This window comes from Nyctereutes procyonoides, unplaced genomic scaffold, assembly GCF_905146905.1.
Source record: "Nyctereutes procyonoides isolate TBG_1078 unplaced genomic scaffold, NYPRO_anot_genome, whole genome shotgun sequence".
Taxonomy (NCBI): domain Eukaryota; kingdom Metazoa; phylum Chordata; class Mammalia; order Carnivora; family Canidae; genus Nyctereutes; species Nyctereutes procyonoides.
The window spans coordinates 17,298,079-17,323,237 of NW_026575082.1; the positions used below are offsets into that span (position 1 = coordinate 17,298,079).

A 25,159-nucleotide genomic window follows, 5' to 3' on the forward strand; every position below is an offset into this window, starting at 1 on the left:
ACCCAATCTGTCTACAGAGTTTGAGAACAGTCGTATCCAAGGACAGCGAATACACAGTGGATCCCTGCTTCCTGGATGAAGGAAGGAAGGGGGGGGGTTGGAGGAGGAACTCCCCCCAGCTTGGGTGGGGGGTTAGCCCTTTATGACCACACACACCGGGTCCATGCAGCACCTGGTTTGGGTTTCACCAGCACTACAACTCGGTCTGTCGGCATGGACACAGCCCTCCGTGACCCCCAGCCCAGCGCCAGCCCCAGCTAAGTACGTAAAACGCTATTTGTGGATGACAGTGTGCTCCTGTCACTCACCACGTGTGAGCTCTGGGCAGCTTGTCAGGACTCCCCCATTGCTCTATTGTAAACAGCTGAGGACCATTGGAACCTGGACAAAAAAAAAAAAAAGAGAACAAAGCTGGAGTGGGGCTTCGAGGAAAGGGGAGAAGGTGAGCGGGCACATCCGGGGGGAGCCGGGGACACCCTTGCCGCCTCCCAGACAGGATGAGGAGCTGCCCTTGGGAGCGGCCAGGGGCCTGTTCAGCCTCGGGGCACAGGCTCCACGACGCTGCAAACGGGGCGCAGCAGTGCAGCCTTCCAGCCGAGGCCTGCAGCACCCACACAACGCTACTTCGGGGTGCGGGGGAACAAGACATGACCACTAACACGCAGGGTGATGTTGGTCCTAGCATCTCGGTGAGCACTGTACAGGGAGTCTGTGTCCTGGGGGTACAGAGTCCTCTGAGACACACCAAAATAGAAGACAAGGAAAACAGAAAAGACCCACTTTTCTCTGCACAAAACCCCAAGTCTCCCTCCTCTCCCCAAAAGTAAGAGCACAAAGCGCCCTGGTGGCAGCACAAGGCCACCTCCCCAACTGCAGTCCTTGTGTGAGGCCTACAGGTGACACCCGTGTCTTGGGGGTGGGGGTGGGGGATGGGGAAGGTCACAGGAGGGGCAGGGAACCTAACAGTACCCCGCTCACCATAAAGTTCGGCGAATCCATTCATAGGTACCCGGGACGTCCCCGTGACAAACTGCAGTAGCCGGATCCGCTTCTCTGCATCCATGAGCAGCACAGCCTGGGGAGGGGGGCAGGGGGTCACTGTGCTGCCCTAACGCGACAGCCCCGCAACACTTCATGAGAACGACCGCAGCGTAAGCCCCAGCCAGGTGACTGCGACCGACTCTTTTTTAATGGGCGCCAGGACACCGCCTGGGTAATCTTAGGGAACGAGAGATCACCGTGGCTCTTTCTTCTTCTGCCAACGGGTCAAAAGAAATGAGATACAAAGCAAACTCTGATGGTACCGAGCTCCTGTTTCTGCAGGCGAGGTGTGCCAGCACCCCCGGGGGCCGGTTCGTGCACAGGATCCAGTGCCCGGGAAGCGCCAACCCCAGGGGAACCCAGGGAAGGAGGCGACGTTTCTGGATGTAGACACATTCTCTGAAGATGACGTTTTATAAAAGGAGAGAAGCAGAGACAGGATAGGCCTCGAAAATACCCCGTGTATGCTGCACATCTGAGTTACGACAAGAACCGAGCAGACATGTGGACTGGGCTTTGAAGATTTTTTTAAAGATTCTATTTATTTATTCATGAGGGGGGGGGGGGAAGGAGGCTCCATGCAGGGAACCCGATGTAGGACTCGATCCTGGCTTTCCAGGATCACACCCTGGGCCGAAGGCAGTGCTAAGCTGCTGAGCCACCCGGGCTGCCCGAAGAGTCTGTTTTTAACATTTTCTCTTGTTTCTGCTACTGCTTGAATTGTATTAATAATAAATATTCAGAAATTGAAACAAGTTATGGGAGTTCTTAGTTTTGTGTCACCAGCCTTTCACCCCCGCCTTAAACTGTTCTTTGGAAGGCAGTTAATAGTTTCTCCCTGGGACTCAACTCATTCCTATTTTACTTCTCTCCAAAGCTCAAGAGAAAGCAAACACTGGCCCTAAGACAGTAAATCAAATTTCATTTGCATCTTTGGCTGAAGGATATAAAGATCACAAAATGTTTGTTGGAATGAACCAATACAATGTAGAAAATGATTTTCTGACCCAAAATGGCACCTTGGAGAAGTCTGCCCCAAAGCACGTTTCACCCCGAGAAGCCACCCATATTCTTAGTTACACTTTGGCGGGTGGTTCTAACTCCTGATGCAACTACCTACTTGATCCTCCTCGGTGAGCTCTTCAAATAGAGCCACTTTAGTCAGGTGGTCAAGGAGGAGAAAGTGCTTTGCTAAGGATGGACCCTAGGCAGGAGGAGATGCCCATTAGAGCTACGGGAAAACGGCAGGGAGGGGCAGCTGTCTGTCCACAGGGGTCCCGACGCTCACAGAGCCCTGGGTCCCAGAGGCAGGACTGCGGGGAGGCAGCACAGGGTCCTCACTTCCAACCCAGGCTGAGGAGCACCCAGACAGCCGAGGCCTTACCTTCCAGAACCACTGAATGACAGGGTGGTTGGGGCAGTAGCCATTCTTGTAAATAGAATGCTGTCTCCAATCGTTCACGTCCACATCGCCAAGGCCGCACATCAGCAACTAGGAGGGAGATGACCGGGTGTGAGCAGGGCACGTCTGAACACAGAAGAATCAGCCATGGAGGGAGGAACCTTTCCTCAACACCAGCACTGTGTCACGAGCAAAGCAGGTAAACTGGCAGCTCTTAAAAACACATGATGGGGACATTTTCCTGCCACTTCAGGTCACAGAGGCAGCGCAGGTAAGGAGGGAGACCCAGTTCTGACGCGTGTTCAGGCCACAGCCTCTCGTGGTGGAGATGCCACTCCACGCCTGTGTCCTGCCCACCCTTCCAATCTGAGCTCTTGTGCTACGTTTACAGCTGCTCATTACTCCAGCCGTTTCCCCTTCTGAGATGTTGTAGGTCTCAACATCTGAACTAACCCCCAGCCCCCAGGAGAATTCGTGCACTACGGCAGCCAGAGCTCCTCTCTCGGCCAGCTCCTGTCCAGAGGTGTGTGGATGCAGACCTGTACTAAGGCAGTGACCACCAGGTCTGTGATGGAGTCTCAGGGCTCCTCTTACCACCTAACCCCCAAACCAGGAAGGATTCCTGGGGAAAAGTCAGCATGGTATTCCTGCAGAGGCAGCAAAGAAAAATGGAAGGAGAACTAGAACTAAACCAGAAGCCCGAGAACAGATCCTAGGCCTGACTATGCCCAAACCTGGGAGGCCCTTACCTGCTCCCTGCCTCAGTTTCCCCACTTATCAAACAAAAGACTCACACTACAGGATTTTGACACCATCTGTCTTGAAGTTTCTATTTCAAGAAAAATGAACAGAAGGCTAGACTATGAGAAATGCTTCATCGGATACGCGGCCCGGACAAATGGGTAACAGTTTCTCCAGACACAGCCTTCCTCCTCCTATTTCTCTCAACACAACAAAGGGTGAGAGATCCCTGTGCTTTTTAAGTTGCTAGTTTTCATCTCGGTCAACACGAAGAAGCTGAAACAATCTAATACAGACTGCTTCCTGCTACGACCCTGTCGTCTTCTGAAGTTGTTCCTTACTCAGTATAAAACCAGGTCAGGTTCTTAGAGGCGTCTGTTCTATAGCCCCTAGTGCTCACTTCCTGGCAAAGGTCGCATTCAGCTACCACCGTGTGGAGCAGAGGTGTGGGACCTCACCCAGTCCAGCCTCGCAGGCAGCAGGCTGCCACCCCAACTGGTGTCCCAACCATGACTCTATCAGAAGCAATTCTCCTTACCTGGTACATCTGGGCATGAACCCAACACAGCTTGGTGGGCCTCTACTTGCCTGGTGTGTCCAGAACGACCCTCTCCTGGGTGAAGAATCTACAGGTGGCTAAGCTCACTATTCCTTACTCTAAAATCCATGAACACACCCCATAAGAGAGAGTAGAATCCAGCCAAGCTTACTCCCTAGGACATTAGGACCAGAGAGTAATAAGATATCATTTAAAGATATCTACTTTTACAGAAAATGTTTAAAATACAAACCTCCAGCTCATTTTCATCGAAAATTTTAATCAAATCAATAGGAAGCAGTTCTGTGAATCCCTGAAAGAAAAAAAAAATCCCCTTAAATGCCCTTTTTCCTTGAAAGAGACAAATTTTACAGAAAAAAAACCCAGGACAAAACACATTCTTTGCTGATGATTTATATAAAAGCGACGGTATCCTGTAACTGTAGTTTTAATAAAAACAGCATAGTCACAAGGTAAAAATTTCGAAAAGTAGAATCTAGAAGGTTCAGGTATCTGAGCAATCTCAGAAACCCTCTGAAAATGTGGATGACTGTAGGCAGCCGCTTTCCAAAACCATTTTATGACACAGCTATGAGTCAGTGTGTCCTAAAACGTGTGAGCCACGGATGTGCAAGAGAACATGTTTAAAAATAAGGTACCAAAGGCATAGACGTGAACTACATAAGGGGGCGGTGTGACCCAGCAGAGGAGAGAGGAGCACTGAGAGCCTGCGCTAGCTCCCGAGTGAAACATGAACCCTGGGAGGTCAGGTGAGATGCTCCGTGCTGCTGGGCCTCGCAGGTGTCTGGTTCTGAAAGTGGGATCACCGTGGTGGGGGCAGGGGTGCCAGGACCCCGCTTCCAGGGTTTCTTATGCAAACAAAGTATAAAACCTGCTGTCGTCTTGGGAAGTGTAACTCACATTTCATGCTTTAAGTCCCTGAATTATTTTTGAGTGTTCTGCTGGGCCTAGAGCTTTACCGCAGGTGACTGAGCTGGGGCAAGCTGAGGAGAGCGTTTCCTAATGAGAATCTGCACTGGTTCAGTGGAAATTCATACTGTGCACTTGGGGCTTCTTCCTACATTCTCTTTACATAACTAAACCTGTTACCAAGACTTAAAAGGGAATTTTACTTTTCGCCAAAATGGACTTTTTAAAAAAAAATATATTTATTTGGGGTGGGGGGAAGGAGGAGGTAAAGAGAGCAGGGGGAGGGGGAGGGGAGAGGGAGGGGAGAGGAAAAGGGGGGAGAGGGTGAGGGGGAGACAGGGGGAGAGGGGGAGAGGGGGAGGGGGGGAGGGGAGAGAGAGGAGGAGAGGGAGAGGGGAAGGGAGGGGGGAAGGGAGAGGGGGAAGGAAGAGGGGAAGGGAGGGGGGGAGGGAGGAAGGGAGGGGGAAGGGAGGGGGGACAGGAGGGGGAGGGAGAGAGAGGGAGAGAGAGGGGGAGAGGGAGAGGGAGAAGCGGATTCTCCGCTGAGCAGGGAGCCTGACACAGGGCCTGATCCCAGGACCCTGGGACCATGACCTGAATGGAACGCAGAGGCTTTACCGAGGAAGCCACCCAGTCGCCCCCAAAAGGAACCCTTTTTTTTTTAAGTTTTTTATTTATGATAGAGAGAGAGAGAGAGAGAGAGAGAGAGAGAGAGAGAGGCAGAGACACAGGCAGAGGGAGAAGCAGGCTCCATGCACCGGGAGCCCGATGTGGGATTCGATCCCGGGTCTCCAGTATCGCACCCTGGGCCAAAGGCAGGCGTCAAACCGCTGCGCCACCCAGGGATCCCAAAAAGGAACCCTTTTTAAAAATAATGAATCCCCCCCACCCCTGCCAGGGGCCTGGGAGCATAGCTGACATTAAGTATTTGGATCTGAGGAGCATCTGCTTCACCCTCTAATGGGAGGAAAGCTGGCACAAGACAGCTCAGTAGAAGACAGAACCCAGCCTAAGAAAATGTGTTTTCCGTGGACCTGCACTGAAGCTAAGTCTGCGAGGGACTCAGGCAGAAGCAGAGCAAGCGGACACCAAGCAAAAGAGAAAGCGTGGCTGGGGGCCCTGGGCCGGCCGAGGTGTGAGCTGAGCAGGCCTGACCTCAGGTCAGGTGGTCCCCCCCCCCCCCCCCCCCCGTGGTCACCCTCCCCGCCCCCACCCCAGGGAGGACAGCCCTCCCCTCTCAACTCGCTGGGGGCAGACCACGTACCTCCAAGAAGGCGTTCATCTGCTTCTGGACCCTGTTCACAAACCTCCACTGGATGACTAAGCTGTGGGAGAAACGAGAGAGTGCTGAACCATCCTCGTCACCATGAGCGCCCTTTGTCTCCTGCCGCCTTCTCACCCACTGAGGGGAAGGCAGAGGAACCCCCGCAACCAGCGGACAGAAGGCAGGGTCAAGAGCGTGGTTTACTCAGTAATTCTCTCAGGAGTTGCTGGGAAACGTAAAACCTCAGGATTTCAAAAATATTTTATGCCCCCTATCAAGCCTCAGTTTACCAAAGTTGCATACGAATGTGACAACGTGGAGAAAAGGCATAAAAAAAATCGCGGAGTGTGAATACACAGGTGCATCGTACCTGTAGACACGTAAATGCACACATATACACATCCACCTGTGCAAAAACATGTACATAGATTTTGAAAAGGAGTATCCAGTACATTTTGTGACACATTTCACTCTAGTATCCGGTGTACTGGTTTTCAACAACGACATATAACTTGTCGGCAAAACACTAATCCTTTAATACTAAAATTGGAAGGATTAATGCCAAGACCTCTTTAACAGAAATGTACTGAGACCATTTTCTCTGTTACGATCTTTAGTGCACAGCAGAATTCAATGCCAGGCAAATCCGTGCTGGACTCCAGCTAAGGCATTTTGTCGTGAAATGGCACGAGGGTCATGTCATAAAAGGCACTCCCCTGCGAGGTGCCGCCATGGCAACGGTCTGAGTCCCAGCCACACGAGGCATCACCGCACCCGGCAACCATCACCACATTCTTGCGCCAGGGGGACCCGTGTGTCAAGGGCAGGCGGAGACTTTAATCATCCTTTCCTCTCCACTGAAGCCAGCTGAAACGCTAAGCCCACTCCCCACCAAATTTGAAACCTCAAAGAATTAAGTGCAAAGAATGATGTATAATATGTATCACAACATCCAAACCCTCAGTCTTCTGACCCTCATCGCCCTCAGGGGCAGTGTTTTAAAAAAATCCATGCAAAGCCTGAACTTTTTCTTCTTCTTTTTTTTTAAGATTTTATTTTTTATTTATTCATGAGAGACGAGAGAGAGACAGACAGACAGAGACAGGCAGAGGGAGAAGCAGGCTCAATGTGGGACTCAATCCGAGGACTCCGGGATTATGCCCTGAGACCAAGGCAGATGCACAACCACTGAGCCATCCAGGCGCCCCAAAGCCTGTACTTTCAAATGAAGACAATGGCATCTGCCAAGGTGGTGTCCTGCCTGTGATTGTCCAAATTCAGAACAAGTGTGCCAACCAATGTGAACAGGTTAAGAACCGTAGTATATTATTTCTCATTTGTTTTTAGGGATAGCTAGCTTTTAACTTGTGAGGCGGGGAGAAGTCTGCTATGTAAGAGTGCATGCTCTGTCAGCGTCTCTAAGCAGAGGCTCTAAGACTCTCCATTTCTCTCTAATGAGGGATAGGTCTTTATCTGTGGATGACCCTAAAAGATGCCAAGATTCTTGGCTGATTCTCCAAATTCAAGTCCTCTGACCAATTACGTTGAGAGAGGAGGGAACCAGCTTGTTGAAATAGAGCGCTGAGGGCAGACATGGAGCTCAGGCCGCTGTGGCAACCAGCAAGATGCAGAAACTGGGACCCAGAAACCAAACACTGCTACACTGACCTCATCCCTGTGCCAGGACTGGCGAGGGAGATCCTAGTCGGGTGCCTGAAGCACACATATGTACCAAAGAGGAAAACGGAATGTGTCCAACAGACTAAAGTCTTCTAGCTAGTATAAATGCCCTAGGATTACCTAACACTTGGATTTCCCAAAGATTAAACATTTTGTTCCACCAACTGGGGCTGAGATGGGGTTAAGAAATTATAAACATCAGAAGTAACTCATTATGTCTGCATGTGTGAATTTTCCTAGCCATTTTGACTATTTTCCTCTATTTTCACTATGGAAAAAGAAGCCAGAAGAGAGATGAAATATTTTATTTCTGGTCATTCCTAATTTTACCCCACTGGTTGTTGACACTATGTTCCAACACGGCAAATCTCAATTTTTGACCACGTAAGCACATACTCTAAGAGCATGTTTGCTGTATTACTCAGTACTGTACACGTTTTTCTCCTTTCTTGACACCTTTATAAGTAAGGCAGCTCACTGAAGATATGATACAAGTCAAACATTCCATCTTAAAATTTGACTTCCGGGACACCTGGGTGGCTCAGCGGTTAAGCATATGCCTTTGACTCAGGGCATGATCCTGGAGACCCGGGATCCAGTCCCACATCTGGCTGTGAGGAGCTTGCTTCTCCCTCTGCCTGTGTCTCTGCCTCTGTTTCTGTGTCTCTCATGAATAAATAAATCTTTAAAAAAAAAATAAAATTTAACTTCCTATTAGCCCAAGCCAGAAAGGAACTCAGATTGTTGAGAGCATGTCCACCACAACAGTCATGAGCTGTTTTGTTTCATCAAGAGACATAAACCAAACAGGCTGCTCAATTTAGTGAGAAAAAGCTGTAAATATGTGTATACGTACTCAATATATTCTCTCTTGTTTTCATTTGTCACCATTATTTCTGACCCATTGGGCTTCAGATCCACTTGATAGGTCTGTAATTGCAAAGATAAAACAATGATCACCATCATGACGTTATTTTCCACATTACGGAGTAAAAATGTCTTACTATGGAAGGCAGATAAGCAAAATTCATTCAGAAAGATTTCCTAGCAAATGGGCTCTGTATACAAAAGAATATCTAATGAGATTTTAAATTGTTGAGATGTTACACATTTAAAGATGTTAACAAAGGTGAATTATTTTGCAGTTATTTAGGAGTTTTAATTATTCTTCATACATTACCAACAGTGGAGAAGAGCATCTATTATCAAGAAATTATGCTTAATAGAAAAGACAGGATATGTTCATCAAGACTACAGAGATCCAGATTCTCACGCACTTTGTTTCTGAAAATTAGATTTTATAATCATAAAAAAAAAGATGCATGGCTTTGTTTCCTCCAAAGATTTGAGAGAGAGAGAGAGAGAGAGAGAGAGAGAGAGAGAGAATGAATATGTGTATGTCAGCAGAAAGGCTGAAGGAGAGAATCTTCAAGCAGACTCGGGGCTCAATCCCAGGACCCACGAGATCACAACCTGGGCCGAAACCAAGAGTCAGATGCTCAACTCTTTGAGCCACCCGGTGCCCCATGGATTTTCTTTCAAAAATGCAAAATGCAGGGACTTAAAAAAAAAAAAAGGCAGCTTCAAAAGCAAAGCTGAGGGATGGATTTACCTGGTGTTCCGAGAAGCCTGGCCTTCTATGTGCATGCAGACCCCCCCCCCCTCCCCAGGACAAGCTCCCTCCTGCAGGGCCACCGAGGATTGGGAACAAAGTGGCTGAAAACCAGCGTGGCCTTCTGTGCTTCAGGCTGGCCCTAGAAAGCAATACCCAGCAGAAGCCAAGGGAGGGAGGGACCCTCATTTTTTTTTTTTTAATAAAGTCTACTCTTGTAGAAATTTTAACGAAACAAAAAAAGGGAAAAAAAAAATCCCCCCCCCCCCCCCCCGCAAGCCTCCTATCTATTTGAAGAAAGCTGCACGGATGTTTTGCGGGGATCCCCTCCGGTCTTTTCCCCGCATGACTATTTCAGGGGGCGCACCAGCCCGCGGGGGAGGTTTTCCAGACTAAGTTTCCGGGTCACACCGTCACGGGGGGGTAAGGGCTTCGGGGCTGCGAGGACACGTGCTGCTCGGGCAGCGGACGGCCGGTGCCACGCGCCTCCTGGGCCCCCAGGCCAGGGACAGCCAGGCCCCCGAGACCTCCAGCGGCGGCGGGGGGAGGGGGGGTGGCCTTTCCGTCCAGGACAGATCGCCGCTCTACGAGCCACTTCAACTCCTCGCCGCCCCCCATGCGGGTTTCAGGTGCGTGTCCCTCATTACTGTCTTGCTCGGCTCCCAGGCGCTGCCCCCTTTCCCAAGGCTGCCCTCGCCCTGCCCGGTCATGAGTCACGGCCACGCGCGGCAGCTTCGCAGGGGACGTGGGGCCTTCCTTGGGGTTAAACCTCTTCGGAGGTTCGCGGCCAGGATCTGTTGATACGCCGCATTTTTAAACAAGCCCCCGATGGCTTTTCCTTTCCCTCCCCAGTGGCTGTCACGCCGTTTCCTTTGGGTGACCGAGTCCCCCGTCGGATCCACGCCAAACGAGCCCAGTTCCCAGGGCCGAGAGGCGTGCAGCCCAGGTCAGTGACCCTGAGTCTGTTCCGGGGGCTGCGGACTCCCGGGGAGCGGCGGGGACGAGAGCACCTGGGGGCCTCCCAGAGCAACACCCGACGACAGAGGGGCAGCGAGCCCGCACTGCCGACACCAGGGACACCGTTCTTCCCTCCGCTGCTGGTGGGGGCTTAATTGCTTCAACCGTTTGGGAAGAGAGTTCGGCAACGGGCATCAAATTGTAATGCACAGCATCCCTGGTCGTAATACTTCCTCTTCTAGAATTTATTCCAAGTGGAAAAAACTGGTCGGGTGCACAAGATGTATATGCCAAGATTACAATCATTCTGCTGCCCGTGTAGCACAGTAACGAGACAGCCCACAGGCCTAGCAATGGGGCGGGCTGGACAAGGGGCGGTCCGGGACGTGGAATCGGGGGGCCACAGAATGGTACACACGACATTTCCTGACACAGAAAGGCACTTGGGGTATATTAAGTTAGAAGCATACGCATCATACAATTCTGTTCTGTAAAGATAAAAAAGTCCTGTGTGCATGTGCTTACCGGGAGTAAGTCCGGAAGACAGAAATCAAAATTTTAATCGTGAACGTTCTCTGGGTGGTAGGAACCATGGATGACCTTTATGTATTTTTATTGTACTGGCTTTATGTTTACTACTGACGTTATTAGTATTTTGTCATCAGATAAATGAATTGTTTTTGAAAGAAAAAAAAGGGGGGGGGAACCCCACTCTCTGAGTTAAGTAAGGAGGTCAAGCAAGCCGTCTGTGGGGGCTCAGGGCAGGCTCCAGGTCCTGCTCCCAGAGCCTGGCAACCAGTGTCCCAGCTCAAGCTTTCAGGGGTCCATCTCCATCCTGCTCGGGCTTCTCACAGAAAACATCTTGAATCGGTAGCAGCGGCTGCTCCAATTCCACGTTTTAAAGTGGCTGCCAAGGGCCAGACATAGACGGCGGCCTATGGCCCAGGTGCAGTGCTGGGCTCACATAACGGTCCCCGTGAGGCAGGTGCCACTCTCTCTGTTTCCTCACTGAGAGGGAGACTGATTGGGAGGCGGAGCGCGGCTTCCTGCCACCCCCCCCGGCTCCCCACTGCACTGAATACGTACTTCCTCTGTTACACCTGCTTCTGGGCCAGGGTCATCGTTGTCTTGTGTCTGAGCTCAGGGACCCAATATGAAGGACATCAACACAGTGCTCATACCCAGGAGGTGCTCTGTCTGTGCTTCTGGAAATATATATATATAAGTCAACTAACTGGAGGATGATGTTATCTCTCTTCTTCATAAAGACTATGAACTAGATCAGAGGAAGCTATGAGGAGATGTGACTCACAGAACTAGGCCCCTCCTCTTGGCAGGTTACAACTTCGGATTTAACATCCCCCAGATCTTGCAGAGATGCCTTATGTCCAGAGTCTGAGGAGTTTGCCAAGAAATCGTGTGGATCCTATCAAGTAAGTCGGACGTGGACAGAGCAAGGTCCAGCTGCCTGTTGCCCCAACCTTGGATGCTGTTTGCTGTGGGACCAGCACCCACCTGCTGAGAGGACACGTGCCCCACGATACCTGTGGGATGAGCGTCAGGCGCTAGGCCTCCCTCATCCTCGCCAGCCTCTCCAAGCAGACATGAACGTGAGCCATGGTACCAAGGCAGCTGAGCCAACCTGCCCTTCTCCTGCAGTCTCCTCCAGGTGTCATCTCTCTAGCTCCTTGACCTGGTCTTTGAGGAGCCAGAGCCTCTGACATTCCCGGAGCCCCCTCCATAGTCGGCTCCTGGTCTGGTTCTTTCCAGCTGCAGCCACGACCTTGCCCGGTTGCTCACCTTCCTTCCTACATCCAGTTTCTGCCTCTCATCATTCCCTTCCCCAATTCAGTTTCTTAGCATTTTTTAAAAAATTTTCACCCCTTAAGAGCCCTTTCAGACCCCCTCCCCTCTCTCTGCCCTTTTCTTCCCAGTAAATCTTAATAAACAGATCCACCAGACACTTGTTGCCTTCTAGGAACACCACAAACCACTGTAATAGCTGAGACCTTTCTGTTCTCCAAGAACTAGTTTTTACCCCCTCGGGGGTGAAACCACCCCAGCAGAGAATGCATGCCTTAACCTAATATATGCGAGGTCCTAAAGAATTTTCCCGCAGGCTGCAGCCCATTCTCTACCCCTCCCTATTGCACAGGTTTGTAAGAGTTCTCACTTCTCTAGTCTTCAAGGCAATCCGATCAGATGCTGATCTGAACCGACAATAAAGACTTTCTACTGATTACAGCTCAAGTGCCTCCTCCTGCAGGGTGTGGGTGCATATGTGTGCACAAGTGCCTGGTTTATGCTTTCTGCTTAGCATAGGATGACTGTTCAAATATTGAAATCTATTCATCTGAGACACTCACAGTGAGGCCCCAGGAACCAGCAGCTCCAAATTCTCATCAACCAGAAAGAAAACACTGCACGGTCATGACCCACAGCTGGAGTTTCTTTCCGTGAAATGACAGCCACCACCCAACTTGATGGTCTGATGTTTTGAGAATTGAAAAAACACTGCTAATAGCACCGAGGAAGGGCAGCTGCATGTGCACTCCACGTGTGGCAACTTCATGCCATTGAAGAAATGACAACGTTCTGGCCAGAGGGAGGCCTGCGCTTCCTCTTGGGTTAAAGTCAATGGCAATGCACAGTCAACAGTTTTGCAGAGGGCTGGAAGGGAGGAGAGGCTTACACATCAGTGGATGCCCACACTGGCTCAACCGCTCTGTTCAAAGTGTTTCCCCAGTACCAGGCTCTGTGCATGTGCGTGCATAGTGGCAAGATGCACACCCAGTGATGACACCAACAGGCTACACTTAATGCCCAACACCTAGTCATACAAATAAATGCACAGTCATCCATGCTATATGCCATAGGGAGACATGGACATACTCTGAAGTATTACGGCCTGGGGTCAGGGTCCAGCTCCTTGAGGAAGGGATGTCTGACCACAGGTGGGAGGCAGTATGTTCCCAAAAGATAGGATGGCATGAGCAAAGGTCCTGAGGCCAGAAGGAACTTGGAGTGTTCAAGAAGTTCAGTGAGACCAGACCCAGAGAGCAAGAGGGGCAGCTCTGTGATGCAAAATGCATCTGGAGACAGGGCAGATGGGGCCAGACCATGTGGGACCTCATGGGGCCAATCAATGATCTGGATCTTTATCCTTCAAAGTTTCTGGCAGAGGAATGATAGGCCAATTCTTACATCCTGAAAAGTTGGGCCACTCTGCCATTACAGGAGGCCAAGGTGGCTATAAAAGCCCAGCTAGGAGTCTATGAGACAAGACTGTAGCTTAGACTTGGGTGTTGGAAGAATGGGAAGGGAGAACAGATGGATTTGAGAAGTATCCAGGAGTTAAAATGAACAGGGCTTGGGGACGGACTGGAAATGGGAGATGTGATCAGAAAGTGGCTGCTTAATTTACTCTAAAGTTCTTCCCAGGATGCAAGAGAGATAACACTAGCTCCCTGTTAATCAGGTTAGCTCTCTAAAAAGGGGAGGCAGTATTTTAACAAACAGGGCACCTAATTGTTCTCTTACTCCCCCTGTGAGCCTGTTTTGATTACTGCATTACTCTACCTGATTCAATCCAAAAGGCAGAGGAGCCTACAGCACTAAATGAGGAGGTCTGAGAACTCTTTTTAATGAGTAATTGATATGAACTATAATGATCATCAAAATCTTTATTAGAGGTCTACTTAAAAATCCAAACATCTTGTGTTTGGTTGTCATTTATTAGGCAGAAACAGTTCCATCTAACTGACTAAGGAAGCTTTCCTAGTGCATTTGCTTCCAGCACTGGCATTGCTAACGTCTTCTGAACTGTGCTGTTAGTCATATGGTTTTCTATAAGTGGATATAAGGTTTTTTTTTTTTTTTGCAGTCGACACACAAGATCAATATTAAGTCTTCCTTGGTCCTTTATTTCTACTCCTTTCTCCATGTGTTAAAAATGAAAGGAAGACACAGTTCCTGGAGAACTATCCATGTGTTACCCTTTGAAAATTGGCAGTTAAGACCCTTACATAGGTCCAGCTTAAAAAACGAAGTCACAGCAACTATTTTGTTTTCTCACACTTGGAGCTTCTGTTACAACATTATTAACAGGGGGAAGAAAAAAAACCCTAGATTAGTGCCATTCATTCATTTGCTCAGTAAGCTTTCAGTAGGTCTCAGCGGCGGCTGAGTGCAGGCAATACCCACGTTGGCTCACAGGACATAGCAGGCGGGAAATGATTAAGGGACAGCCTGAGAGAGTTATGGGAGGGGGGGATGACAAGGTGCAGGAATGCAGAGGGCACCCCCCAGACAGGGACCTGGCCCTGCGGACAAGTTATAGGACGACACTATGCTTGTCGTGGTGAGCAGATGGAGCGGTCAAAAGACAAGGCTAAAGGTAGGCAGTGCTAGGTCATAAGCTAGGCTTAAAAAAAAGGTTTCAGGGATCCCTGGGTGGGTGGCGCAGCGGTTTGGCGCCTGCCTTTGGCCCGGGGCGCGATCCTGGAGACCCAGGATCGAATCCCGCGTCAGGCTCCCGGTGCATGGAGCCTGCTTCTCCCTCTGCCTGTGTCTCTGCCTCTCTCTCTCTCTGTGTGACTATCATAAATAAATAAAAATTAAAAAAAATATTAAAAAAAAAAAGGTTTCAGACTGAAGGTCACAGGAGGGTCAACAAAGAATTTTTAAGTAGACAAACTGCACGTCTGTGTTTGTTTTCTAAGACAGTGAACCCAAGAGGGCAGGCACCGGATTTCCTAGCTTCACCCATACAACTGAGTACTGCAATGTAAAGCGACAGGTATTTTTTGACAGTGGAGAACACTTTTAATAACCTCTGAAGCAAGAAGGAAGATCAGTTTCATTTTCCATATGGCAACCCTTCACAGACAGGCTCCACGGTCTCATTAATTTCAAGGTCATGGAGATTTGCTCTGGGAGATGGGAACTGTCTATGGGCTTTCGTGAAAGGGCAGGTAGCAGGGTTGGGTAACACCGTGAGCAGACCTCCTGAAAAGCCCTGTTATCACCAGGGACAAATGAATTAAAAGTTTTGGGTTTAAGACAAACATACTCTAAGAAACTTTAGGATGGTGATGAGAATTCCAAGCAGGCAATTTTATCTTTGAGACTGACCTTTATGGTGAATTCAGCCTAATGACAGTGTGGGCGCAAAGCCAGAAGGGAATGCTAGAAAAATCCAAGCCTGCTAAGCCCCCCCACAAGACAGTTTCCACCGTGACCACAGAACCATTAAAGGCCCCCCCCCAACATCACCTAACCAGCCCATGTACTTATACCACTAAGTAAACACGCTATTTTTTGAAGTACTTAAATTCTAAAACCAAGGTCCAAATGTTCACATTCTGATTTGCTTTAGGTGAGAAGGAGATGGGCTTCAGGCCCTAGAGGACTGAGGATCTCTAACTTTGGGGGTTGTGATCAGAACTTAGCCTCTTGGCAGGATAAGGAGGTGCTGATACAATGAGATGCTAATTAACATGTGAAGCTCTCAGAGGTGGTTTTAATTTCCAGCAGAGTCCTGTTACAGCCCTTCTGAGAAGAAGCAAAGATTAAAAGTCAAAGAGGGAATCCTGGGGAGGCCCGCACGTACCTGCCCAAAGTTTTCTTCATCGATACAGAACATGAGGTCCAGTTCAGTAGGATCATTTTCCAAGATCCATTTCAAAGAGTTGTAATATTCACTATCCTAAAAGAAATGACACAGAAATTAAATACAAACTCCCCACATACAAACTCATTTGACTTCTTCAAATAATTAAGTCCTTCTAACGTAATCCCTTTCAGAATGCTCATGAACTACTTTGTCACTAATAGGTTTCCTGCTCTGCTCCAAACCTACTCTTCTCCTTCAATTTAAAATACAAACCAAACCAAAAAAGTGTTTTGGTACTAACAGGGGATTGGACTTGAATCCTGCCTTCTGTAAAGCGTAGAGGAAGCAATCTGCCCTGGCTTGGCAGAAATAACTTACCAAGTTGAACATGGAGAGATCAATATACTTCCTATCTTTTAAGGGTGAAAACATCAGAGGAAAACAGGAAAGACAGAGAATGTTCTACTTTAAATACCAATGATTTTATACCCCTTTCCTGTGCTTTGGTTGCTCTCTGCAAGTCCCATAAGCAAACAGGAAGGCTGCTCTGGTGTCAGAGCCAGAACACAAGCCACAAGGCCCTGGGCTCGTCTCTCTTGGGGCAGGCCCAGGGGCTCCACCACTGGGGATGGGCCGGACAGGCTCTGGGAAGGCAAGAGAGAATGTGTGCACCGACCATCAACAGGTGGGTATAAGATTTAGACTTTAAAAGAAATGTCTATGTTCCTAGCTTCCTCATTACATTATAATAAAGGCCTAAGTTAAAAGTGAAAGCTGAAAAGAAATTTGAGGCTGATAAGTGTAGCAACTCGCCCACAGGAAAACCAGCTGAGTGGATTCAAGGGCACTGCTGGTGTCACCCTCTTCCTTCACAGAGAGATGATGAGCAGGACCCGACTGATGCTGGTAGACAATGAGAACATGGCTCATACGCCCAACTATGTAAGAGACACCATCAACACTACACCAGGGCCAAGGCAATGCAGGTGCTTTCTGATCAGGAGACAGGATATGAAAGCAGAGCTGCAAATATCCCAAAGGGACAAAGAGCTTCCTGATGGCCCTGTGAGTGCGCAGGCACTCAGGCAAACACCCACATGCTCGACTGGAGCTCCATGGTGTGGGGCTATGGGTAAAGTAAAACAGAAGCAAAAGATATGTTATGAGAAGAGTGTCATTTTCATTTGTATAGAAAATCCTTTCAACCCTAAAATGGTGAACCTGGATAAAATGAGTAAGTTGAATGCAACGTGAAAGCCCGAATCACTTTGCAGAGAGTGTCTCCTGGCATCATTTTCTAACTGGGTTCATCCCATCCCCTGGACTGTACTGGTCACTTCCACATCTGGGGTGATGGTAAATGCTCTTCCCTTTGTCTGTTTTCTGGCCTGTGCTCCTACCTTTTTTTGAGATCAGAAAACAGAGGGAGACCAGATGGATCTCTAAACAGTCGTATTATTAGTTTTCGATGGAGAGCAGGAGCTGCAGTGAGATCCCCAGACGACCCTCGGATTTAATTTGGTTAAACCAGTTCTGGGTTAAGTGAGGTGGCCGAGATCTGTGTCTGCCCACCTCAAGCACCACTGAATCTAGGAAATGCGAACAACGATTTACTTATTATAAAAGCCAGGGAGAGCAATTAACTCCTTGGACAAATCAATGTTCCCTGTTCACAGCGAATGACAACACCCACAAAAATCACCGTGACTACAACGTGGTCTCAGCTACCTCTCCTGAAGGTGGCCCGTGACGCCCATGGGAGTGATCTATATTCACTTACCACAGATTCCATGTCATTCAGAGTTATCTGCTTTCCCAACATCATTTTGTAAAACGGTCTAATGAAGAAACCTAAGATATGGTGGAAAACCAGGGGTTAGTTTTCCAAGCTTTGATACTGCTGTGCATCAGAGCATGAAATAAAAAACTAAGCTGCCCGCAGGTTGGATGAGAGGCCAGGCCTGGCCTAGGGGAAGGCAGGGCTCAGGAAAGGGAGAGAGTACAGCACAGAGGGAAAAAGAGCTTCTTGAAGGCCAAGCAGGCGTCTGCAGCTCAAACAAGCCACATGAGCCGGAGTACAAAGGAGAAGTAGAGGGTAAGGCGCCCTGGCGAGGACAGGCCGCGAGGGGTCTGGGGAGTCAGGCTGCTGCCTGGGGATCGGGTGTCCTGGAAAAGCCAGGTGAAAATTCACCTGCACTTGGGGATCACTGCTTGGGCAGTAATGGGGAGACAAGCAGGAAGTGGGCAAGAGGGGAACAAGGGTGACCACCCAGAAGGCTGTGCTGTCTTCCGGGGAAGGGGGAGTGCACAGGATCTGCGGGGGTGGGGTGGGGGTGAGGGCTCTCCTTCTGGCCTCACACACCTGTGGGCCCTCTGGTTCTCACTCCAGAATTCCCAGGCACACTGCTCTCCCCTCTGTGGCAGTCTCCTCCTCCCTGCTGTGTTCCTGCCTCTCTCCACTCCTCCTCTCACAAGAGCCTTGGCTCTCTAGTGACCCCAGCTCCTAAATGCCTACTCCTACCCCACCCTCGAGGTGTGGCACAGGTCCACTCCCTGGACCCTCCTGCCAGGCTGCCTTCTCCTCCCACGCTCCCTCTTCCTACAGGCCCCCATTCTCCTGCTCCTCGCCCATTCGCCTATCCCCTCCCACAGAACTGAAGTTCACTGAGGCCAAGATCTTATCATCTTTCCAGATTTCTCTGCAGCAACTAAGAATGTCTTCTCACTTGGCAGAAGGTAAATAAACAGACCTTTAAGAAGGCTGAAATGGATCTATACAAGCTAAAATAATCTATGGTGTAACTCCCAAGTCGCAGAATTAAAATATATTTATACACACACACACACGGTGTGTGTGTGTGTGTGTGTGTATAAAATACATAAATAATGAGTGCAGTTTCCTTCTAATCAGGAAAAAAAAATGTTTACTTTCCCCACCAAAAATAAAACATGAAATAAGTGGATCAAAATCAGCTAGCAATTACCAGTGAAGATATATTAAAGGGAGAAGTACAGAGGGGCCATCAATTATTCACTGGAATAGTTGAAGTTCCACAAACAATTAACATAATTACTGAGAAAACCTCATTTTCTATGGTAATTATAATTTTGACCTCAAATATTACTCTCTGCTCTCTATCCTCAACTGTGTTATGCCCACATTCTTCAAAAATAGATATTTTAATTTTTAAAAATTTTTTATAGATTTTATTTATTCATGAGAGACACAGAGAAAGAGGCAGAGACACAGGCAGAGGAAGAAGCAGGCTCCTTGAGGGGAGCCCGATGTGGGACTTGATCCCAGGACCTTGGGATCACGACCTGAGCCAAAGGTAGATGCTCAACCACTGAGCCACCCAGGCCCCGCCCAAAATAGATTTTTTTTAAAAGATTTTATTTACTAGAGAGAGAGTGAATGTGCACACTCACAGGGGGACAAGCAGAGTGAGAAGGAAAAGCAGACTCCTCACTGAGCACAGAGCCCTTTGTGGGGCTTGATTTCATGACCCTGAGATCATGACCTGAGCCAAAAGCAAGAGTCTGATGTTTAACCAACTGAGCCACCCAGGTTCCTCCTTCAAAAATATTTCTGACTCTACTTCCTCACTGATGGATTTCTGTAATCCCCCCTTCCAGTTAGTACTTCTGAAGTAATGGAATCCAGAAGAGGTGTCTACTCTTAATCAGCCTACGGATCCAGCCAGGGAAGAAATCTGACTTCTAACTCCGAGGTTACCTTGAAGTTCTTCCCTGACTTATATGCTCTAAATAATAATGAGATTCTTTTGTGCCATCTGTTTAAGCAGTGATCTCAGGGTCAAGGTCTTCACTGACTTCTAGCATTGCTTTGAAATTATTTACAATCCCTTCACATTAAAAAATAATAATCTGAGGACAAACAGAACAATAGCAGGATATTGGGTGGATGAGATCATTTTCATTAACTTTTCAATTAGCTTTTCCATCTGTCACCAAATCTACCTCTTGCTAAAAAAAAAAAAAAGTTACTCTGGATAGCAGAAAATGTGCAAATACAGAATGTTCTGTGCTTCACACTGTCAGTTAAAAAAATTTTTTTTGAAACTGTAGACACTATGTCTTCAGTGCTCAAATTAGGATGACACCAGGGAAAAGCACCTTTTATAGGCAAACCATAAAACTAATTTATCGAATTCTAGAGAAATCAGTGAAACTTCTGCTTAAAATTGTGATGTGAAAGATATGAAGCCTAATAAGGAACCACAAACAGCAATGTCCCATTTTGGTTCCTTTGTGTCAGTAACTTACCATCTAGAAGTTTCCCATGAAATACTGCCAGACCAGCAACTCTTCCAATAAAAGTGAAATAGGACAAATGGTCTTCATTACAGAGGCCTGAATTGGGATTGATCTGAAGTGTGTAGTTGTCCCTTTGGGGAGGGATAGAAGGGAAAAGCACAATCATACTTTTAAATAAGAAATGCAAAGATCTGAATTCTCCTTTGCCTCCTGTCATTAGACTTGCAGAGCACACCTGCGAACGTTCTGTACCCAATGGGACAAGGCATAAGCTAGAGGACATGACTGTCTAGTTAGTCCCTTTGTGACCCATTGAGGTCTAACAGAACAGTTACGTTTCTTACGTTACACTTCAAGAAACTGTTCATATTTGAGTACTTTTTGCTCTACAGAAATGTCAGTTTCATATGGTTTAGGCGAATATCTTGGGAGGATGAGAAACGCCGTCTAACACAGAGGAACCATGTGTGGATTCCCAATGACATGAGTACCATGTTTTCTCTGTGAGGATGAGGGTTAATTCCTTTGGGAGACTTTTGGTTTGGAGATTCAAGTTTTTCTGATGGACCCAACCCTTGGTCCGACCAGCACACTCTGCCCTGAAAGGTGCCCTCCCCCTCCCCCACTCAACAAGGGCACTGGTAGCAGCATTTGGAGTCTCAACACTGCAAACCTCAAAATGTTCACATGTATCTAATCACCATTTTTTGGTCTCAAAATCTTGAGATCAGTTGGCTTCAAATGGGGCTTCATAGATTCCCCTGGCATGGGGGTGGTGGTGGTCGGTCTCTCTCTCTCTCTCTCTCTGGGAATGTGGGTGAGAGGTTAGGGTCTTACCTTCCTACCCTGCCCTCCACTTCAAAGGTTTTACCAATTTCACATAGCAGGCTTTCTCAAGGGACTGGAGAACAACAGTAAACAAAATGGGAAATTCTTGGCTAGATCAACCAAGGAGGATGCTAAGGTTGGCTTCCAAAATAGCTTCCAGGAGAGTAGCACCAGGTAGATAATGTGGGAGAAGCCATGTCCCCTTAGAGCACAGGCTGCCTTTCAGCAAGGTCAACTATTCTACTGGGGCCTCAGGTCTAGTCTAAGCCTTTGGAGACTCTACAGCCTGGAAGGAATGTGTGGCCTTGTAAGTCGCAGGTGTGGATTCCTGAGAAGGCAACTAAATCGGCCTCAGTTTCCATGTTTGGGAATCATGAAATCCTAATGCAAGGGAGAATCTGTTTCTTTCCTTACAGGACCAGGACACGAAGAATGGGTCCTCAAGGTTCACATCATTTGCCTTTGAGTAGTAGAACTTCAGAAACTATTCTTGTCTGTAACCTGATGAGTTTCTGAATTCTGACACTGACAAATCCTCTCGAATTAGCATAACATTACAAATGAAAATTGCCTCTTGTTCCCTACCATAAGTACCCAGCACATTTTCAATTTCAATGACGTGAACCTGGATGACAAAGGAAAAATTATTTTTAGGTGTTCACAGAGTACATTACTTCACCATGGAGAGTCGGAACCTGTTCTAGATCTATGAGGGTTGGGGGGGGGGCTGAAATCGGCACTGTTAATTCATCTTAAATGACTGAGCCACTCATTCTCCTGTTAAATTTAAATTCATTATGAGTAAAACTGGTTCAGTGGGGGTGGGGGTGGGTGGGGGGGGCCACATTCAGAGAGCCCTCCGCATACTCACGTTGCAGAGTACTCAAAAAGCCCGTAGTAGGGGTTGAACATCTCTTTAGACAGGAGGAAGAACCACTCTCTGGCCACACCCCCGTAGTCAAGACCTTTCTCTGATTCAAATTCGATCCACAGTCTAGCTTTCAGGACATCCGGTCTTTTCACAGACATGATTCTCCGATAGGACTCTTCAAAGATGTTATTTCTGTGAAGTTTCATTTCAAACCTATTTGGAATATCAGCCTACACGAAAGAAGAAAACAAGCCTGTAATCACACAGTAAACACACGCTTTACTCTCGAACAGAAAAAAAATCCAACAACAAAGAGCAGAAATGACGGCAGTCTTCAAATAAACAAGTGATGAAGGGTTCCAGCTGAGATTCCCTCCTTCAGGGATTTTCTTCACACAGACAGCAAGCCCCACTATGTCAGGATAAGATACACAGAGTATGTGCCAGCAGCTGGCAGATTTAGCCGGGAACACATGATGCACAAGAAAGTGTGTTTGAGGAGAAGACCGTCATCCTCTCCCCATTTTATAAACCATGTGGGGCACTTATCCACCTACGGGCCACTGAAATATGGTCAACTCTCCACATCGCTTCTGTCAAAGAAAGGGATGTTAGTCCAGGTCACAGAAACCCATAAAACAATCCTCACCTGGCCGAGATGAGCGCACGTCCAACTCTGGCAGGGACTCTAGCTGGGAGATGGGAGCCCCCATGCCTACAAGCTAATTTTGTTGCCATCAGAAGTGGGACCTCGGTTATCAGGCCAAGTTGTGGGAAAGCATTGCAAAGGTCACAGTTCATGAACATGAACGTCAGTAAGCACTTGACTGGAGTTGGGCATAACCACAGCCTGGACAGAGGAGGACCAGGGTGAGCCTTGCCCTGACAGTGGATCTGCAGAGTGAGCCTCCTGGCAGGTGACACCACAGCGGAGGTGCTGGGGAGAGATGGGCTACTACCCACAAAGTCATCCCCTGCTACTGGGGGAAATGTAGGTTCCTCACAAAGTTAACACTGAGGAATTTTACATGTGTGTGTCGAAGTCACTTCAAGGGCAGTTATCCAACAACTACTTGAATCAGGACGCTGGGAGAAGAGAACCCCAAAGTGAGAGCTCCCGACGCAGAGACGACGTCTCGTGCATCTGGGCATCCCCATCAAAGAGGCCCAGAAAAGAGGGACTGGCTGTGGGGATGGAGCCTGGGCAGACTGGGGTGAGGGGAGCCATGGCCAATACTCTCCTCTTCCTGAGGGGAGGAAGCCAAGGAACCATGGCTGGTGTAGAAACCACGGATGCTCAAATTGAAGGGAAAACTGGTAAAACATGGATCAGAGAGGTAAAGTCAGGCAGTACAACAGAAGATGCAGTGCTGAAGATCCAGAGAGGATGTGTCAGTAGAAAATGTAATATTGTGATTTAAATGCTGCCTGTAAAAAACCTCATAGGGTTTCTCGGTCTTGTAAAAATCTTACAGGGTTTCCCACTAAGAATTTTAATCTGACAATTTACACTTGCTCTTAATATGCCAAATATTAGAATTTAGTATTACAAATTGTGTTTATGTTAGCAGCAGGATTAAAATTATACTTCTGAATTGGAAGGGAAGGACGGGAACATTTTTGTAAGTGGGGTCTAGGTTTTATGATGATGACCATAGGCAAGTGCACAGGCTTCTCCAGATTTTCTGACTAGGTCCTGAATTGGTTTATATCCCATTAAAATCACTTCTATCTTTTCATGTATTACATAAGAAATGACCACTCAGGTTGATTTGATATGTAATACTAGGTTAGTCTTCACTTACCATGTCTCTTAAAAAAGAAAATTCAGATTGAAGATCCAGGTGGATCAAAGTGCAATGGAAAAAGGAAGGTAATATTTTTAGTACACACATAAAGGTGACACACGAGTCGTTCTCACTGAAGTAACTTTGGTAACTTTTTTTTTTAATTTTTTTTTTTATTTACTTATGATAGTCACAGAGAGAGAGAGAGAGAGAGAGAGAGAGAGAGAGAGAGAGAGAGGCAGAGACACAGGCAGAGGGAGAAGCAGGCTCCATGCACCGGGAGCCTGACATGGGATTCGATCCCGGGTCTCCAGGATCGTGCCCTAGGCCAAAGGCAGGCGCCAAAACACTGCGCCACCCAGGGATCCCGTAACTTTGGTAACTTACAAATGACTAGAACAGCATTTCTGGAAGATATGTTACTCACAGGTTTCTTTAATTTCTTCCTAAAGTAGTCATATTTCTGCTTAAATTCTCTGGAGTAAGGAACAGCCTGGAAGATAAATTTATACATATTGATAATGTACACAATACACTAGAAATTTTAGGTCTACTGAGCCAACATTCACAGAATTTCACAAATCATAAACCTTAAAATTCTCACTCTCCGTATAATCACTGAAATTTATATAATGTCTATAGTGTAGACAGAAAGGCCTAGAGGTGATTGCGGCAAATCAGCACTGAGTGGGGGGCTTTTACCCCTTAAAATAACTGGATTGACATCATTTTTAGAGATATGCAACATAAACCAAATACACTGTCCACGTGACTTTTGTCTAAATGGGAGTTGGGGTGTAACCTTTTTTTTGGGGGGGATTTAGATAAAAGTCATTGGCTAGGATTCTTTAAGATAAAATCCAAAATCACGTATGTGGTCATTTTGAAAAGACTAACTGTGCTTTTAGAAACCATGGGGAAGAAATAAAATGACAAGAAAGGCTAGTGAATGGATACTCATAGCAAGGAATATAAAATCAGGTAGACAGCATTTTGGAAAGGTCTTCGATTTAGGAATGGAAGGTTTGCCTCTTACTAGTTAGCAGGTCTTGGGCAGGGATTTCTGTATATCTGGAGTGGCGTATCTACGAAGCAGAGTGATGGTACCAAAGGCGTGGGTTCAGTAACTGAGTTGGCTATCATTACTTAAAAGTTCTGGAATCTCTTCTGGTAAAGTAATAACATTTTAATGTCGTCATTTATACTACTTACTTGCTATGGTGTAAAGTACTTACAATATCTGAGAGCCAGAGCCCTGACTTCAGGCTACTGAAAAGGCTTTATTATTTTTTTTAGAAAGCGGAAAAGATTGGCTTTTGCATACACATGGACATAACTGTGACAGCCTCGTACTCAGAAAAACTTGTTGCTTTTCCACAAATAGTATGAATTTGGGCAAGAATAGTTCTGCTGATATCATTTTGGGCTAAGTTAATAAAATATACTGATCCTTAAAGTGTCTCCAGACTCCAAGCCTAACACCTTATACTTTTTCAGAAAGAGGAGAAGTGACAAACAAAAGCTTCCCTCCTTCATACTATTTTAAGACACAATCACACAAACAATAAGCCAAAACAAAAATAACCACTCTTATAGAAAACAATAATCATGTCAGT

General features: G+C 47.4%; 1 protein-coding gene across 9 annotated transcripts in view; it reads right to left on the reverse strand.

The window, feature by feature from the left end:
• LOC129514443 (E3 ubiquitin-protein ligase NEDD4-like) overlaps positions 1-25,159 on the reverse strand; it is a 336,683-nt gene that overhangs the window by 9,444 nt on the left and 302,080 nt on the right. For all 9 annotated transcript variants that reach the window (XM_055333010.1, XM_055333012.1, XM_055333006.1 and 6 more), the window contains 11 exons: positions 23,971-24,036; positions 21,757-21,986; positions 20,067-20,188; positions 17,560-17,630; positions 15,777-15,872; positions 8,453-8,526; positions 5,917-5,977; positions 3,976-4,035; positions 2,426-2,533; positions 979-1,075; positions 309-381 (listed from right to left, as the gene is read on the reverse strand). In XM_055333010.1, the coding sequence (XP_055188985.1) occupies positions 309-381; positions 979-1,075; positions 2,426-2,533; positions 3,976-4,035; positions 5,917-5,977; positions 8,453-8,526; positions 15,777-15,872; positions 17,560-17,630; positions 20,067-20,188; positions 21,757-21,986; positions 23,971-24,036 (1,058 nt within the window). The remainder of the gene's footprint in view (positions 1-308; positions 382-978; positions 1,076-2,425; positions 2,534-3,975; positions 4,036-5,916; positions 5,978-8,452; positions 8,527-15,776; positions 15,873-17,559; positions 17,631-20,066; positions 20,189-21,756; positions 21,987-23,970; positions 24,037-25,159) is intronic.